The sequence below is a fragment of the Alnus glutinosa genome, chromosome 4 (assembly GCF_958979055.1).
Source record: "Alnus glutinosa chromosome 4, dhAlnGlut1.1, whole genome shotgun sequence".
NCBI lineage: Eukaryota > Viridiplantae > Streptophyta > Magnoliopsida > Fagales > Betulaceae > Alnus > Alnus glutinosa.
Genome location: NC_084889.1, coordinates 15,130,914 through 15,146,214, shown reverse-complemented (window position 1 = coordinate 15,146,214; position 15,301 = coordinate 15,130,914). Strand labels below are relative to the sequence as shown.

The window sequence follows — 15,301 nt, the reverse complement described above, 5'->3', positions numbered from 1 at the left end:
CTGCTATCTACACATCCAGCAAAGTCTGAATCTGTATACCCAAAGACCTCCAAACTATCAGCGTGTTTGAAAGTCAAAATGTAACCCTTGGTTCCTTGCAAGTATCTCATGACCCTCTTGACAGCTTTCCAATGCTCTAATCCTATATTACTTTGGTACCGCCCCAGCATTCCAACAGCTAATGCAATATCAGGTCTGGTGCAGACTTGAGCATACATCAGGCTTCCCACTGCAGATGCATATGGGATACTTTTCATCTGCTGTTGTTCCAACTCATTTTTGGGACACTGGTCTTTACTGAATCTTTCTCCTTTAGAAATAGGTGCCACACTAGACTTACAGTCACTCATCTTGAATCTCTCTAAAACCTTTTCAATGTAGGCCCTTTGAGACAATCTTAACATTTTTAGTTGTCTGTCTCTGTGAATCTCTATGCCAATGACATAAGAGGCTTCACCCAAATCCTTCATTTCAAAGTTTTGAGAGAGTAACTGCTTAGTTTCATGTAGCAAACTTAAATCATTGCTTGTAAGTAAAATATCATCTACATACAGGACTAGAAATATCACTTTACTCCCACTGACCTTAAGGTATATACATTGATCAACAAGGTTCTCAATAAATCCAAATGAGGTAATAACCTTGTGAAACTTAATATACCATTGACGGGAGGCCTGTTTTAGTCCATATATAGATTTCTTTAACTTGCAAGCTCTCTTGCTATCATCATCAAAGCCTTCGGGTTGTTTCATATAAACCTCTTCATCAAGATCCCCATTCAGGAAGGCTGTTTTCACATCCATCTGGTGTAACTCTAAGTCAAAATGAGCTACTAATGCCATGATTATCCTAAATGAATCCTTCTTTGTTACTAGAGAGAAGGTTTCGTGATAATCAATGCCTTCCTTTTGAGTGAAACCCTTGGCCACAAGTCTAGCCTTATATCGTTCAACATTACCAGAAGCATCCATTTTGGTTTTGTAAACCCATTTGCAGCCTATGGCTTTAGCTCCCTTTGGTAAGTCAACGAGATCTCAGACTTGGTTTTTAGCCATGGATTCCATCTCTTCCTTCATGGCATCGTACCATAATGTGGAGTTATCCCCACTCATGGCTTGTGAAAACATACTTGGATCATCCTTAGGTCCAACATCAAAGTCAGACTCTTGGAGGTATACAACATAATCTGTAGAGATTGCTGGTCTCCTTATTCTAGAGGACTTTCTTAATTCCACTTCCTCTGCATTTTGCAATGGGAGAGTAGACTCATTTTGAACCTGTTCTGTATGAGTTGGTTGTTCTAAAACTGGTTGTGGCTCAGGAGGATCAAATTGATCTCCCTGTTCTTCATGAGCCGGTTGTTCTAGAACTGATTGTAGCTCAGGACAATCAATCTGATTTTCCCTGAATACAATCAATCTTCCTCTGTAAGGAGGAGATTTGGCCAACTCTCGTGCTTCCACTAATTCTATTCTTTGTGGATGAGCACTCCCACTAGGTTCAGCATCCTCCAAAAACTTTGCATTCATAGACTCAACAATCCTAGTACTGTGAGAAGGACAGTAAAACCTGAATCCTTTTGAGTTTACCCCATAGCCAATAAAATGACCGCTGGTTGTCCTTGGGTCAAGTTTCTTCATGTTCGGATTGTAAATCCTCACTTCAGCAGGACAACCCCATATGTGTATGTGATTTAAACTCGGTTTCCATCCTTTCCATAATTCAAAAGGTGTCTTGGGGACAGCCTTGGATGGAACCCGGTTTAATAAGTACACAGCAGTTTTTAAGGCTTCACTCCACAAAAACAAAGGTAATTCAGAATGACTAAGCATGCTCCTGACCATGTCCATAAGTGTGCGATTCCTTCTTTCTGCTACACCATTTTGTTGTGGTGTGCCAGGCATTGTGTATTGGGCAACAATACCTTCTTCTTGAAGGAATTGCGCAAATGGACCGATCATTTGTCCCTTTTCTGTGTACCTACCGTAGTACTCTCTGCCTCTATCAGATCTCACGATCTTGATTTTCTTTTCCTTTTGTTTCTCCACTTCCACCTTATAGGTTTTGAAGGCATTTAGCGTTTCAGCCTTGTCAGTTAGGAAGTAGAGATACATATATCGCGTATGGTCATCAATAAAAGAAATGAAATATCTTTGACCATTGAGGCAGGGAGTAGAAAAAGGTCCACAGATATCTGTGTGCACGATTTCAAGAATCTTAGAACTCCTTCTGGCACCTTTAGTGGTCTTATTGGTTTGCTTTCTCTTTATGCAATCCACACAAGTACCAAAATTAGTAAAGTCAAGAGTTTGTAAAACTCCATCACTTACTAATTTTTTGATTCTCTCTATGGAGATATGTCACAATCTCCTGTGCCATAGCCAAATGGAGTTCTCATCTACAAGGCTTCTCTTTATGCCAATATCAGTATGCAACAATAAATAACTGTTCTCAAAGTTGGGATCTAAAGAAAGTTTGTATAGACCATCAAATTTTATTCCACCACCAACAAAATTATTATTTCTAAAAATACTTAAAATTGAGTTAATAAACCAAAAACCATATCCAAATACATCAAGTTTTGAAATAGAAATTAAATTTCTAGAAAATGATGGAATATAAAAAAACATTCTCAAGGTCTAGTACATATCCAGTTTTCAAAATAAGTCTGTAAGTCCTAACTGCTACGACCGGTGAGAACAATTTATTTCCTGAGTAAACACGTTGCTCACTTCTTATCGGCTTCCTTGTTTTGAGAAATCCCTGCAATGTATTCACAATGTGGATTGTAGAACCAGAATCAATCCACCATGTATTGCAAGGAGCCTCAACAAAAAAAGATTCATGACATACAAAAGAGATGAGATTACCTTTCTTTTCCAGCCATTTAATGTATTTCTGGCATTCTTTCTTCATGTGCCCCTCCTTCTTGCAAAAGAAACAAGCATCCTTATTGCCTTTGAATGACATCTTGTTTCCTTTCTTAGAGTGGTGGGCAGCCTTGCCTTTCTTAGTCTTTGCTTTAGCACGAGCAACCAAGTGAGCACTTTCTGGTTTCTCGTGTTTCAATCTCTCTTCCTTTTGAAGACACATGGTCAAGAGTTCATTAATTGACCAGTTATCCTTATGTGTGTTGTATGAAATCTTAAAGGGACCATACTGAGGAGGAAGAGAGTTGAGAACCAAATGGACCAAGAAGGATTCGGAAATCTCAACCTCAAGGGACTTTAATTGAGCTGCTATATCCCTCATTTCCATGATGTGCTCACGCACACCTTTGGAACTATCGAAAGCTTGACTTGATAGTCTCTTCATTAGAGTGCTGGCCATGGCTTTAGTTGAACTCACAAACTGTGCTTCAACGGCTTTCAAAAATTCTTTAGCCTTAGAACATTCAGGGATAGAACCCCAAATGCCTTTGGCAATGTGAGATTGCATAAACATTAAGCTAAGGCGATTGGATCGCTCCCACCTTTCATGTTTAGCCATCTCTAGTGCAGTACTGGTAGCCGTTAAAGCGGGTGGTTCATCCGTCCGGAGTGCCAAGTCTAATTTCAAACACCCTAATGTAAAGAGCAAGTTCTCTTTCCATTCAGTAAAATTATTGTCATTAAGTTTCGGAACATGAAAAGTACCGTCAAATAATCCAGCAGGTATAGCTGCAAGAACCAGGGAAAAACAAAAACTACTTAAGTGCTATGAAGTGACTTTAATTTAAATCAGCCAATGCTAATTTAAATAGTAAATTTCAACCTACCTGTGGGCAAAGGTTGCATCACGCATGAAATTTACTCTTTATTAATAAGACTAAAACCAAATTTAAATATTAGTAAGCAAAATCCTCCGTACCTGTGGGCCTAAGAGAAAATTTTCTTCTAATATCAAATTTGTTATCTTATTCTAATTAAGTCATAAAAATAAAAACCTTCCCTATGAGGATAAGTAATTAAATTTATAAATTAATTACAACACGATGTTAATTTTTTCTATATGAAGTTCATATGTATGGGCTTGATGCAATTATTATTCTAAATTTTGGATGCTGTGGCTCTCCAAAATTATCATAATAATTGCGACTTCATTAACATCTAATGACTTTATAGATGCCCACAAATGACCCTAGGAATAAGACAAACCAACACGTAAATGAGGTAAATAGTATTCTCCAAGGTGCAAGCAGATGAGCTCCTAGGAAAGTGAGGGGGGTCACACCGGACACACTTAAATCCCAAGATTTTCCTTGCCAGAACTTTCCCCGACATTGCATTCTTAGATAGCGCAATAAACCCACACTAACATATTAGGTTGTGCTAATGATCCCTTAGGTCTAGGCATCAATCAATTTATATAAAAGACAAATATACAATTATGTATTAAATAAAAAAATTATTTCAATACACAATAATTTAAACTTCAAGCTAAATAAATTGCATTAAGAAAGCATAATAAGCTTATAGCCTAATGGTTTAGTATATGGCCATAGGCCCTTTACACTTAGTGAACCCAAGCTCTAAACCCCATAAGGCCCTTTTTTTTTTTTCTTTTTTCTTTTTTTTTTTTTATTGAATAGGCCTAGTTCTGGATTGGGCTGACCCGTCTGGATCAGCCCACGGGTCAGCCCACTTGATGTCGGGTTGGGTTTTGAACCCTACCCGATTTGATAACCCGACCCGTCATGTTCTATTGGGTTGAAACCCTAGAAACCCTAGCCGCCACCCCTGCCGCCGCCACCCTTCACTCCTGATGCGGCGGCCAAGATAGGCCGCCGCTGTGACGAGCCCGACGGCCCATAAGGGTCGCTGTTTGCTGGAGAAGCAGCGGCCAAAAGGCCGCTGCTTGCAACGTTGTCGGCGACCCATAAGGGTCGCCGATTGCTGGAGGAGCAGCGGCCTTTCGGCCGCTGCTCGTAGTGCTCTCGGCGACCCAAGGGTCGCCGATTACTGGAGGAGCAACGGCTTTTCGGTCACTGCTGGCAGCGTTGTCGGCGACCCTTGGGTTGCCGACTACTGGCGATGCACGGCGACGGTGGGTGATCCTCCACTGTAGCTCTGTCGACAAGGGCAGATATCTATGGGTTTCACAGGGGAAAAACAGTAAATATAACATCTCTATATCAAACTTCATGGCTTTTCACAATCAAGGGCAAAAGGGTAATTGGCATAGATTGATGGGTTTCTATCACAGTAACCTGTAATGCTTAAACAATATTGCAATCCAGAACAAAATATTGCAATAGTGCGTAAACAATATTATAAAAAATAATGAACAACAACATATAAAATATATTGAATTCATTATTGATAATGCATAGCAAAACTATACGCTAAGCAACACGGCACAGAGGCTGGCTCTGATACCACATGATAGAAATAATATGATCAATTATTTTAACCTAACATGCACAGCGGAAATAAAATAGAACAGTTTTAGGCATACCTCCGGCCATTGTTGCTCAAGCACTTCTCAAGAACTTCTAAGAATAAAATTATAAGGTGTCTTCTAACCTATGCCTATTGCTTGATGGCTGTACTGATGGTGTACACAGACACTCTATTTATAGGCTAGGTTAGGGACCCTTAAATGGTAAACACCGTATTGTTTCCTTCCATCAAGGAAACAATATTGTTAATTGACTTTTGAAATCAATTAACCGATTTCATATTTACGGTAATCTAAATTAATAGAAATAATCATAATACTGTATATGTTTATTAAAAAATGAGTAATGATTCACTACCACCTAAATATACAACTTTTTACCACCTTGCCTATGTGGCAAGGTGGTCCCCCACTACTTTTTGAATTTTTTTATTTTTTAAAAATAAATTAAGGTAGGGGACCACCTTGCCACATAGGCAAGGTGGTAAAAAGTTGTATATTTAGGTGGTAGTGAATCATTACTCTTAAAAAATAATAAACATAGCAAACACCGTAAATGTGATATAAATGCCACAACAAAAAATGAATAATATATTACAAAAGATAAAAAGATTATCAAGAGATTCAAACTTTAGATAAAGGTCTTCTGTTTGTATTCAGTTAACATATCTTTTGTATGTATTCAGTTAACATAGATTAATAGTTTTGAAATTCAAATGTATCTTATCTTAGTTTAAACTCTCTAGCAGAGATAATACTTGTAAACCAATCTTCTTATAAATACAAATGTCAATCCATCACATACTCAATTCTTTCAATTAGCATCATATTTTGTAGTGTTGTTTTAGAAAAACAATGCTAACATCTCCGTTTTATGCCGTTTATTAATAGTATCGTAAGATTAGTGTCATTTTTATGTTAACAATGCTAAATTACAAATATTTTTCTTCGTTTTTGAAATGATGAGCGAACTTATTGAAGTGAGACATAATAAATGAGAGCTCACAAATTATGGCAAGAGAATTTGGTGAAGTAGAATATTAATTAGTAGAGGACTTGCGGTGTTCAAAATAAGAAATATGCTTTAATTACCATGGTGCTTCAATTTGTAGTTCCTGCTTCATTTTTTAACTAAATAAAAAAAAATAAAGAAAAAGAAAAGAAGAATGGAAAGAAAGACAAGAAAAATATGCACTTAAAAAATGTAACTAATTAATCATTGAAGAAACATAGCAATTTCAGAAAAAAATTATGTTCATGTAAACTTTATCCCTAACTTATAAGCTATATAGCCCCTGAACCCAATTTTTTCTTTTTTCTTTTTTTTTCTTTTTTTAAAGGCTCCTTTAGCAGAATTGCATAAATAACCAAAAAATTTAATCAGGTGAATTTTCGATTAATTGTAAAGATCATGCCCATAATTAGGAAGATTCATATATATATATATATATATATATATATAAGAAGAGGACCCGGCCAAACGGCCAAACGGGGTAGGCAGCTAGCTAGAGTTGGTGGTTTTGCAACCGAAGGGAGTACTGGGGTAGGTTAGCGTTGGCTTTTATAAAGAATGATCCGTCTCTCTCTCCTTTGTCCTTTGACCCACAAAGTACTAAAAAAAATAAAAAATAAAAAAACGATTCCAAAGAAAGAAAAAATCAGTCAAAAGGAAAATGTTGTCTGTTCCTCTTGCTTCTATGTTATGTTTTATTTTTTTAAGGAAAAATGCTTTTGTAGGTTGATTAGGTATGACTTTCTGTTAATTAGATCACTTCTTAGAATCTTAATGTTCAAATTTGATCGATTTACTCACTAATAAGGTTTTAATTCTTATTAACTTACATCCTCCAATAAAAAACGACACATCATTAAAAAATAATAAATAAATAAGAAGAAAAAAAAAAACCAAATAGATTAATAGTGATGAAAAGTTGAAAACCCTAGATCTTAAGCCCAAAACCCTACTAACTTGATAAATGAATCATTCTTCCTAGATAAGCATTAAGCGCCAATTAAGGTAGTCGACGAGTATATAATGGCTTTGACATATGGCCTTCATTAAGGTGAAGCATGCAGCAGTACTAGCCCTAATCTCGATCCCAAATTCACGCCGGCCATTTTGCCTTAGACATCTTCAATCTTTGGACACCAATATTGCCCAAAACATACTGCACTTTGTTTTATTTTTTCCCTCTCAAACCTACCACCCAATACAAAATACCATGAAATACAAATAGAAAAAGAAATAAAATTAAGAACACCCAAATACCCAACGAGATTTCCAGTTCATAAGATCTTGTGGTGTTGGGCGGAGGAATTAATGGAGACAGTGATCTATTCCATCCGACAGTGGTTGAATTAAATTGGTGGTCGCAAGTGGCGGTTGAAGGTGGCCGTACGTACGTTGTGGCTCTTGCCATACCAGTACTTATGGGTTATATATATATATATATCTTCTTTTTTGTGTATGTTTTATATTTAACATATTTTTATTAAATAAGACAAGTGTGGGTGTGCTGTGGCTGTTAGAAACTTAATTAACAAACATATAGACCTGAATGATAAATTTGATAACAAGTAAAAAAAACAATTGATGTGATCGATCTGGTAAAAACAAAGGCCTGCATGTCAAGCAAATTTTTTTTTTTTTTTCCCTTTATTTTATGCAAAACGAAAGTAGGGTAGGGTTATTGTTTTATCGTTTTAAAAAACTTGCATGTCTCTTTGTCGGCACCTTAAGGTTGGAAGATTATTCTTATTCGCTTTAGAAAGAAAAGTTGCCTCTCATTCATGTATATGTTTTTTTTTATTTTTTGTACGTTTTTCTCTCTTTCGTTAAATTATGCTAGTTGTTGTCAATCATTAATTTATGCGCGATTTTGCAACAAGCTAGATTGTGACACGTAAGGACTCCATGTGCTTTAGAAGCTGCCCCTTTTGTCTCATTCAAGCCGTCCCTTCTTGACTTTTCCCCCATCATGAATGTCTTACCGGCTCAACGGTTGAGATTTTGTCACTAGCTGATTCATCAAATTTAATCGCTGCATGTTGCTCCCACACCCATAACGCAATAAAGTCTCTCTCTTTTCCTCACCGGCCGGCCATTTTCCTCTCTTCTTGACTTTTCCCCCGTCATGAATGTCTTACCGGCTCAACGGTTGAGATTTTGTCACTAGCTAGCTGATTCATCAAATTTAATCGCTGCATGTTGCTCCCACACCCATAACGCAATAAAGTCTCTCTCTTTTCCTCGCCGGCCGGCCATTTTCCTCTCTCTCTCTCTCTCTCTCTCTCTCTCTATGTAACAATATGTTGTTCAGAAAGCAGGCAACTCCATGGCCAGGGAGAGACAAACAATCCAAAAACAAAGAAGCCCCATGCTTCTTCATCTTCAACGTCACTCCCATCAGGTTGAATTGCAATTTTGTCTTCCTTTTTGTCTTTCTCTTTGCTTGGTTGCTTCTGCTCCTCTGTTGGTTCCCACCCGCAAGCCATGTCACTGACACAAAATCATTAGCCGCAATTCCCACGTGCGACGGAAGCGTGGCGGCCTTCTACGTGTATTCATTGCCGGCCGAGTTCAACGTGGGCCTTGTCGAGGATTGCCACCATCTCAACGTGTACACCGACATGTGCCCCCACGTGGCCAACCGCGGTCTCGGCCAGCCTCGTCCAAACATGGGCTCCGCCGCCTCTTGGTTCGTCACCCACCAGTTCATAGCTGAGATGATCTTCCACGCGCGTGTCGAGAACCACCCGTGTCGTACGCGCGATCCCACCCGCGCAGACTTGTTCTACGTCCCCTTTTACGGCGGCCTCCACGCTTCCAGCAAGTTCCGCGAGTCCAATCTAGAAGCGCGCGACGCCTTGGCCGTCCGATTAGCGGACTATCTCCAAGGTCAGCCCTGGTGGCAAAAGCGCCACGGAAAGGACCACTTCTTGGCACTGGGGAGGACCGCATGGGATTTCATGAGGACCGACAGTGGGCCCGACTTCGGAGCAAACAGCCTCCTCAACCTACCAGCTGTGCGTAACATGTCGGTGCTGACTGTGGAGAGAAATCCTTGGAAGGGCTCAAGCCAACACGGCATTCCCTACCCGTCCTATTTCCACCCGTCCACGCGGGACGAGATGACGACGTGGCAGAACAAGATGAGGCACTCCGAGCGGCCCCACCTGTGGTCTTTCATCGGTGGCCCGCGGAAGGGTCTGGAAAAGGCGGCCATCAGGGAAAAAATTATGGCTCAATGCGCCGAGTCGAGTCGGTGCAAGCTAGTGAAATGCGGTAGTGGCGCCAGCGAGTGCCATGAGCCGAGCCGGGTGCTGAGCGTCATGAAACGGTCGCAGTTCTGTCTGCAGGCTCCCGGCGACTCCTTCACGCGGCGGTCGACGTTCGACGCGGTGCTCGCCGGATGTATACCGGTGTTCTTTTCGCGGCACACGTCTTATACACAGTATGCGTGGTTCTTGCCGGAAGATCCGAGCACGTACTCGGTGTACATAGACGAGAAGGGGAGCGGAAGCGAGAGGATAGAGGAGGAGTTGCTGAAGATTCCGAGAGAGAAAGCGCGGAGAATGCGGGAGAGGGTTGTAGATGCGATCCCAAGACTCACGTATGCGCACCCGAACGCGAGCGACGTCGGGTTCAAAGATGCGGTCGATGTTGCACTGGCTGCGTTGTCCAAGCAAGTGTTGGCAATAAATGCACGTAAATGAACATTTTGTTCATCTAAAGTAGTATTGTTACCCCACCGGAAGGAAACAAACAAGATTCCAAGGATGTGTGTATTCATTTGTAAATTTATTGTATTGATTGATACAATTAATCTTTAAAATGTTACTTGTCTTCTCCTAATGGCTTCAAACATATATATCCAGCATATTTACTAGGTCTGATAATTTTTTATATAACTCACTAATTTGGCACGAAAGGTTATGATTGAGAAATCTGACTCGTTTAATTAAATATATAAGTTGGATTAGAGTTGACTTATATAGATTAATACCCATGCTTCGACACCCTTGAATTCGACACACTACATAATGGCAGTAATTTTTGACATAACTCGCAAACCCGACACGAGCACAATATAAAATTAGAGGATTAAGGTTGAGAAGTTTAATATGCATGTTTAATTAAATGTGTCGGGTTAAAGTTGACATATATAATAATATTATAAACATGTCTCGACACAACCCAAATCCAGCACGTAAACACAAATTCTCACACCTATATATTTACATGGCCAATTTGTAGTCCATCAATGCCGGCCAACAAAGAATCTTGTAGGTACTAGTATATTTTGGGAGACTGCTAAAATTTTTGTTTTCTTTTTTCAAAATAAAAATATTAATAAAGAGATATGACATTCATTCCCTAACCATCTCCATACAACCAAGTTTCAAATCCGACCAATAATAAATTTAAAAATGAGATGAGTAGAAGATGGATTAGAAAATGATTTATAGCATTTTTCATTAATAAATAACTCAGATATCAAAACACTTATAAAAACACAAAAAATGATTTTTATCTTTATCTCATATCATTCCACTTTTTCAAATCGAATATTAAAAAAAAAAAAAAAAACCGAACTCTTCAAAACACATCAATAAACAAAACCCTATTTATTTATTTTTTTTAGAGCACTCACAATTAGCTCTTTATATTTAGTTTTTCTCTAAATTTTTTATAAAATCCACAAAAACTACCATTTAATAACAATCTCTTTTATCAAATGTTAAGTTTAACATTTATTAGTAACCCTCTTTACTAACATTTTTTCTTTTCTTTTCTTCAAGTTTTGTTTTGTGTTCTCTTTCCCTTAAGAAGAATCAAAAGTTGAAATTTACACCAAATTCGAAAAGATCACAGGACATAGATACCACGTGTACGTACTTTTAAAATATGAGGAAACATTTTAACTAGGCTTGGCAATTTTGACACAACCCGCGAATCCGACACGAACACGATACGAATATAGAGGGTTTGGGTTTAGGCTGTAACCCGTTTATGACCCATCAACCTGTTTATGACACGTTTATGATCCACCAACCTGTTTATGACACGTTTATGACCCGTTTATGACACATCAACTCGTTTATAACATATTTATGACGCGATAATTACACATTTTTTACCAAATTAATTAAATGGGTTGACATGACAACCCAAATTGCCAAGCCTAATTTTAACTATTTATGATTCATCCATATTTTATAACATGTCCATGACTGCTAAGGAAAAATATATATATATAGACGAACTCAAAGTTTTAATTAATTAAGACTGGATGGAGGTCCAACTTAATTTTCATTGGGCCACGTTAGTACCCTAAGGGAATAGGGGATTACTATTACGGAGGCCATACTTAATTCTCATTTGGCCACGTTAGTGGTGTAAGGAAATGAGAGACTATTGAAATGAAAGCCCCACTTAATTCTCATTGGGTCACACTAGTAGTCAAAGAGAATGAAGAACTACTGAAATGGAGGCCCATCAAGAGGGCCCAGGAAGCCCCGAACCAAACAAATTAAGCCCACTGGGAGTCATAGAGTGGAGGCCCATCCATGGAAAGAAATGGGCCCAAATTAGGAAGAATCGTGGATAGAAGGCAAAATCAAGAGGTCCCGAAAATGAAGAATTTGCACAAAATAGAAAGAGCCAAAAGATCCTCCCTCGCTTCGACCACGGCCAAAATTCAGGCACGAGTCATCGCCCAAGAAACCCTAGGAGGGAAGGTTGGCTATAAAGCTAATAGTGAACATAGCTCAAGGTATTCAATCTTTTCCTTACTCCTACCAATCACCATAGTTTATCTTACTTTCATATAACTCGACTATCTTATTTTTATTGACTTAAACATCGAAAGAAGTGTCGTCGTCATTCTTCTGTGCGGCGCTCCACCACTGGTCATTTACCTATTTTGTAGGGTCCCATACTACCAACTGTCAAGCGTGACAACTGCTTCAACAAAAACCAAGATTATTTTTTGTATACCTTTTTAAACTTGTGTAATTATATTTAAGGGGGTTCAGTAATTGATCAATGATATTTTCGTGAGTGCAATATGGCTTAAGTGTGATTTTATCTACTATTTATGCCACGTGTATATATTTGATCTTTGTGATAATGTAATAAAAGCTTGTTTTGTCTTTAATGGGCTTTAACTTACTCCCATTTACTTTCTTCCTATTCTCTATCTTTAACGGTCCAAAATAAGACACGTCATCCAAATTTCATCATGCAGTTCAAATTTGATGACCACTTGTGAGAAAGAACTAAAAAAATAAATGAAAAAGAGCTTATCACTCTCTTTCCACATAACTATTTCATTTTGCCCTCCACACTTAACCACGGATCGCAATCACCACCTTCGACCCCTTATTTTGATCTTACCAAAAATACAGGGAAAAGTTGAAAAACTGGGAAAAAAAATTCACGGGACAATAACACCGGCGGAGGACAGAGCGGAGGATGGGGCGTGCACACGGTTGTAGGCCGGCGTGTGAAGACCATGCGTTGGTAGGGGAGGCTGGGAGGCAAGAGACCACCATAGGAAACCGGCTCCAACGGCAGATGGGAGAAACACAGGCATCATATGCAGTGTGGGACACGTGCTGGCTCGTATTGGCTATACAAAACGTGGCTAGTGGTGGTGGGAAGCGGAGAGGCCCATGAGCAATGTTAAGTGGCACGCCTGAGGGTGGATCTTCCTAAAGTTTATAAATTGGATTTTGAAAAATTCAAATCCAAAAACTTCAAAAATGGAGCGGAGTCGAGACTGAGAGCAGCTAAAGGAGGCCAAAACCAAACGAATTGCGGTGAAGGAGGGAGATGAACGGTAGTGGAGGAGGAGCCGGCGAAGCTGCTAAACCAATAAAAAAGGTGTAAAACAAAAAGAGAAAAGATGAGGAGGAAAATGAGGTAGGGAAAAAACGCCATCCCTCCTCCATCTGAACAATTGGACGAGGCGGAGGAGAGCCTTACAAAGAGGTGGACAGCTATTACAAAGAGAAAAGAATGAGAGAGAGCTTCTTCATTACTTTGGGTGCACGTAGTTACATTTAAGGTTTTTTTTTTCTGTTCTTTTTTCTTTGGGTGAACAGTTTCTTATTAGACGGCTTATTAAGTTAAAACTTGTAATAAAAAAAGTTTATCAGGTCTATTTCAACTCTAGTAATTATTGATGAAAATTAAACTCGTATTTAGAAAGAAAGAAAAATGTTATTTAGCAAATTTTTTTTTATAGGTAAAATGTAAAAGAGCAGATATTTAGCAAATTATTATACGACCACCATACAATTAGGGTACCGTCACAATAAAAATCAATCTTTGATTTTTTTTTTCTTTTTTTTTTATAAGTTATTTGTTGATCTAAATGCTGATTTTCATTGCCACATTATTTCAGTTGTATGACAGTCATATAACAATATACTAAATAGCATTACTCTTTAAAAAAAAAATATGAAGAAATTAAAAATATAGTTCAATTTTAGCCAATTGAGCATCTCAGGCACAAAAATGGAAAAAGTATTTAAATGGAAAGATAGTTCATTCACATAAGAAAATATATGTTTTTTAAGCTTTTTTAATGTATAAAATAGCGCTCAAAACGAGCTTTTTGGGCTTTCCAACAAATGGATGATCATGAGGTTGCATTCTACGACGCGCCCCATGCACACACATCATATTTAAAGTCTCATAGTTCTATCCAATGGGCTTCCGTTGAGATTATCAGACTTTTTTATTTCTCAACAAGGAGAGGAGTACAATGATTAAAAGGAAAATGCTAGGGTTACGTACACTTTTACAAAGAGAAGCTTACAAATTGACGTGGTGTTTAGACAAAGACAAAAATGCCCTTCCCTTCACTAGCCCAAAACCTCTCTCCGGCACTCACCCCTCTTGCTGGCCGTTCTCCCCTCACTGAAGAAGCATGGCCAAACTGTAGAAAATCACATTTCCAAACCCATTTCCGAACCCATGTAAGGATGACCGGCCGTTCTCCACTCACAGAAGTCTCCCCTCTCGCCGGCCGTTGTCCCCTCACTGAAGAAGCATGGCCAAACTGCAAAGAATCACATTTCCGAACCCATGTAAGGATGGCCGATCGTTCTCTCCTCAAGCGCCAACCATACACTCGAGTGGCGTCATCTGATCGTTCCCTGCCGTCTGTCCTGGATCCGGCCCATCCCCAGCCGGCTGGCCAGGATCTAGCCCTTCACCGACCAGAAGCATGGTCGGGGTCGTGGTCGAGCCCGAATTATCTGGGATGCTGGGTTTTCCAGTGGGTCAGGGTGCTGGGTTTCCAGTGGTCGGGGTCGGAGTCGTGGTGGCCGGCGGTATGATGATTTCTGGCGAAGTGGGTTCAACATAGATGAAAGGATATTTTTGTCTATGTACTAAAATTTATTTTAACTTATTTTAATAATAAGTTGATGTGGAGCCTATCACGAGGTTTCATGTCAGTTTGTAAGCTTCCCTTTGTAAAAGTTTAAGTACCCATAGCATTTCTCGGATTAAAATACCAAAAAATGGGTAATCTTCCGGACAACAAACCCACAAGGAAAATTAAATTGCAAAACATATAAACAACTAGTTGAAAATAGGTCAAAAAATGATCTGGTCCTCTCTACAAGAAACACAAAGGTAGCACATAAGAGAAAACAATAGGCTCTTTTTTCGCGACAAGTTTTGAAATTAAAAAAAAAGTCACAGCAAGGCGAGCTGTTATCATTACAATAGGTGTCAAATAAAAGTACAGTAATGTATACAGCTGAAGCATAAGCATCCTAACATATCGCTTCCAAACACATTATGGGAAGCGGCTTTTAAAACTAGATTAATAGTTAATTTCATTCCTTACCGTTTCCCTGCCATCATAGTTACCCTTTTTAGTTTGGATAAGCTATTACAGTT

The 15,301-nt window shown here is 38.9% G+C and overlaps 2 protein-coding genes across 2 annotated transcripts; one reads left to right on the top strand and one right to left on the bottom strand.

The window, feature by feature from the left end:
• Window positions 1–2,728: 2,728 nt before the first annotated feature.
• On the bottom strand, window positions 2,729–3,489 carry LOC133866156 (uncharacterized). The gene is made up of 2 exons (XM_062302705.1): window positions 2,958–3,489; window positions 2,729–2,763 (listed from the first exon to the last, which is right to left on the bottom strand). The coding sequence occupies exons 1-2, from the start codon at window positions 3,487–3,489 to the stop codon at window positions 2,729–2,731; spliced, it is 567 nt and encodes a 188-aa protein (XP_062158689.1).
• A 4,895-nt stretch (window positions 3,490–8,384) lies between these two features.
• On the top strand, window positions 8,385–10,234 carry LOC133867330 (probable xyloglucan galactosyltransferase GT17). Its single transcript, XM_062304056.1, has one exon. The coding sequence runs from the start codon at window positions 8,689–8,691 to the stop codon at window positions 10,093–10,095; it is 1,407 nt and encodes a 468-aa protein (XP_062160040.1). The 5' UTR covers window positions 8,385–8,688; the 3' UTR covers window positions 10,096–10,234.
• Window positions 10,235–15,301: the final 5,067 nt, after the last annotated feature.

Coding starts and splice junctions, on each gene's coding strand:
- LOC133866156 (XM_062302705.1), bottom strand. CDS start 3,489: ATGGCTAAACATGAAAGGTGGGAGCGATCCAATCGCCTTAGCTTAATG. Junction 2,764..2,957: donor AAACAAGATGTCATTCAAAG/GCAATAAGGATG, acceptor AATACATTGCAG/GGATTTCTCAAAACAAGGAA.
- LOC133867330 (XM_062304056.1), top strand. CDS start 8,689: ATGTTGTTCAGAAAGCAGGCAACTCCATGGCCAGGGAGAGACAAACAA.